At 36.7% G+C, this 2,455-nt stretch overlaps 1 protein-coding gene across 1 annotated transcript; it reads left to right on the forward strand.

The window, feature by feature from the left end:
- The first annotated feature begins 847 nt into the window (after positions 1 to 847).
- Positions 848 to 1,794, forward strand: LOC100471820 (olfactory receptor 52A5). The gene is given in 2 exon segments (XM_002931090.2): positions 848 to 1,295; positions 1,298 to 1,794. Coding segments are annotated over 2 exon segments (945 nt in total).
- The last annotated feature ends 661 nt before the right edge of the window (positions 1,795 to 2,455 follow it).

Below are 2,455 nucleotides of genomic sequence, written 5' to 3' on the forward strand. Positions count from 1 at the left end.
GGAATTGCTGGATTATATGTAGATTGTCTTTAAGTTTTTGATGCACTTCCATATCGCTTTCCTTAGTGGCTGACAAATATACATTCCCAACAACTATGTACAATGGCTCCTCTTCTCTACTTCCTCTGCAACATTTGTTATCTCTTGTCTTAATGATGGCAGCAATTCTAAGGGGAGTGAGGTGACATCTCAAACATTTCAATCTGCATTTCTCTAATGATTAGTTTATTCAACCATGAGGAAGCCAATAACCCTGCCATTTGTGACAAAATGGTGGAATTTAAGTGCATTATGATCCATAAGATTAGTCAGAGAAAGAAACACCAATACTGTATCATATCATTGTATGTGGAATCCTGGAAAAGTTGAATTCTCAAAAATAAAAAATAAAGTTTGTGAGTACTAGGGGCTAAGGGAAAGGAAAATAGGGGAAATATTTTATTAGTAGATAAATAAGTTCTGAAGATATAATGCACAAGTGATATTAAACAAAATAATGTATTCAAAACATCAAACTAATTAAGAGACTAGATCTTCATTTTTTCCACCAGTAGAAAGAAAACATAATAAAGCAATGTGATAGAGTGTTGGCTACACTACAATGGCACTCAGAGTTCAATATGCAAATGTATCACATCAAAAGGTCATGTACCTTAAGCTTAGAAATATTCATATCACCTATATTTCCATCAATAAATAAAAGGAGAGGATGGAATATGCATTATCTAATTAAAGTATACTTTGCTAAAGTAATGTAATTTCTTCTTGTTTTTCACTCATGTAGTCTTGACGGGGAGTAGAAGATGAAACAGCATCACCACTACTTGATTCTACTGAACAAATCATCATGCTCATACCCAATGGTTCCATCTTCATACCCTCTGTCCTAACACTCACTGGGATTCCTGGGCTGGAGTCAGTGCAGCGTTGGATTGGGATTCCATTCTGTGTCATGTATTTCATCGCTGTGATTGGGAATTCCCTAATTTTAGGTATAATCAAATATGAGCACAGCCTCCATAAGCCCATGTACACATTTTTGGCCATGCTGGGGGCCACAGACATTGCACTTAGCACCTGCATTCTTCCCAAAATGTTAGGCATCTTCTGGTTTCATTTGCCAGAGATTTCCTTTGCAGCCTGCCTTCTACAAATGTGGTTGATTCACTCCTTGCAGGCAACTGAATCAGGCATCCTACTGGCAATGGCCCTAGATCGCTATGTGGCCATCTGTCACCCCTTGAGACACAACACCATCTTCTCCCAACAACTCTTGACTCACATTGCAGTTGGGGTGACAGGGCTGCTATTCTTGTAGCACCATCCATTGTGCTCATCAAATGTCATCTTAAACTCTATCGAACTACAATCATCTCCCATACTTATTGTGAGAACATGGCCATCGTGAAGCTGGCCACTGAAGAGGTCCGGATCAACAAGATATATGGTCTCTTTGTTGCCTTCAGTATCTTAGGGTTTGACATAATCTTCATCACCTTGTCTTACATTCAAATCTTTATCACTGTGTTTCACTTGCCCCAGAAGGAGGCGCGATTCAAGGCCTTTAATACCTGCATCGCCCACATCTGTGTCTTCCTGCAGTTCTACCTCCTTGCCTTCTTCTCCTTCTTCACACATAGGTTTGGTGCTCACATACCACCATACGTTCATATCCTCTTATCAAACCTGTACCTGTTAGTCCCTCCTTTCCTCAACCCTATAGTCTATGGCGTGAAGACCAAACAAATTCGTGACCATGTCCTGAAAATATTTTTCTCTAAAAAACCATCTTGATCATTATTGACTCCTTCTGTAGACATTTTAGGTTGATTTAATGGAGGAACATCAATATGGTGAAAAGGAAATATCTTTCAGAAATACCTATGCTCAAAAATATTAAACTTTAGATGCTTACAATTGAATGAGGCATTCATCAACTATGATATACTAAAGAACAGTGGTTTACTATTCCTATGAGAAAGAAATTCTCTTATGGCCTGATTTGAATTTTTTCTGTTATTCCTGTGTTTTTGATCTATTTCTTTAAATGTAGGTGTTCCTCTCTGGCAACACTTAGACCTATATAGAAACCAAATTACAGAAAATAGGACAATACCAGGTTCTTCCAAGGATCATGTCATACATGAATATTCCCAAAGTGGTAACCCAGGCCATAGCTATCATCTGGCTATATCTCATTTTCTAATATTTGATTTTGTATTTATATTTTGACACATTTGGAATCACTTACCTATGTTTGTTATACTGTCTGAAATACTAGTAAATATAGAAATAATATAAAACCAATGATAACAATATGATCAACACCAAAAAAACATGGACATAGACTATAAACAGTGATGAATATCATAGAAAAAATATACTAAAGTGATACATAGAAAAGTAAGCATATTCGCTGATATGCTTTCTTGTTTTGTTTTTTTTTTTACTTTTA

This window comes from Ailuropoda melanoleuca, unplaced genomic scaffold (genome assembly GCF_002007445.2).
Source record: "Ailuropoda melanoleuca isolate Jingjing unplaced genomic scaffold, ASM200744v2 unplaced-scaffold10785, whole genome shotgun sequence".
In the NCBI taxonomy this organism is placed as follows: Eukaryota; Metazoa; Chordata; class Mammalia; order Carnivora; family Ursidae; genus Ailuropoda; species Ailuropoda melanoleuca.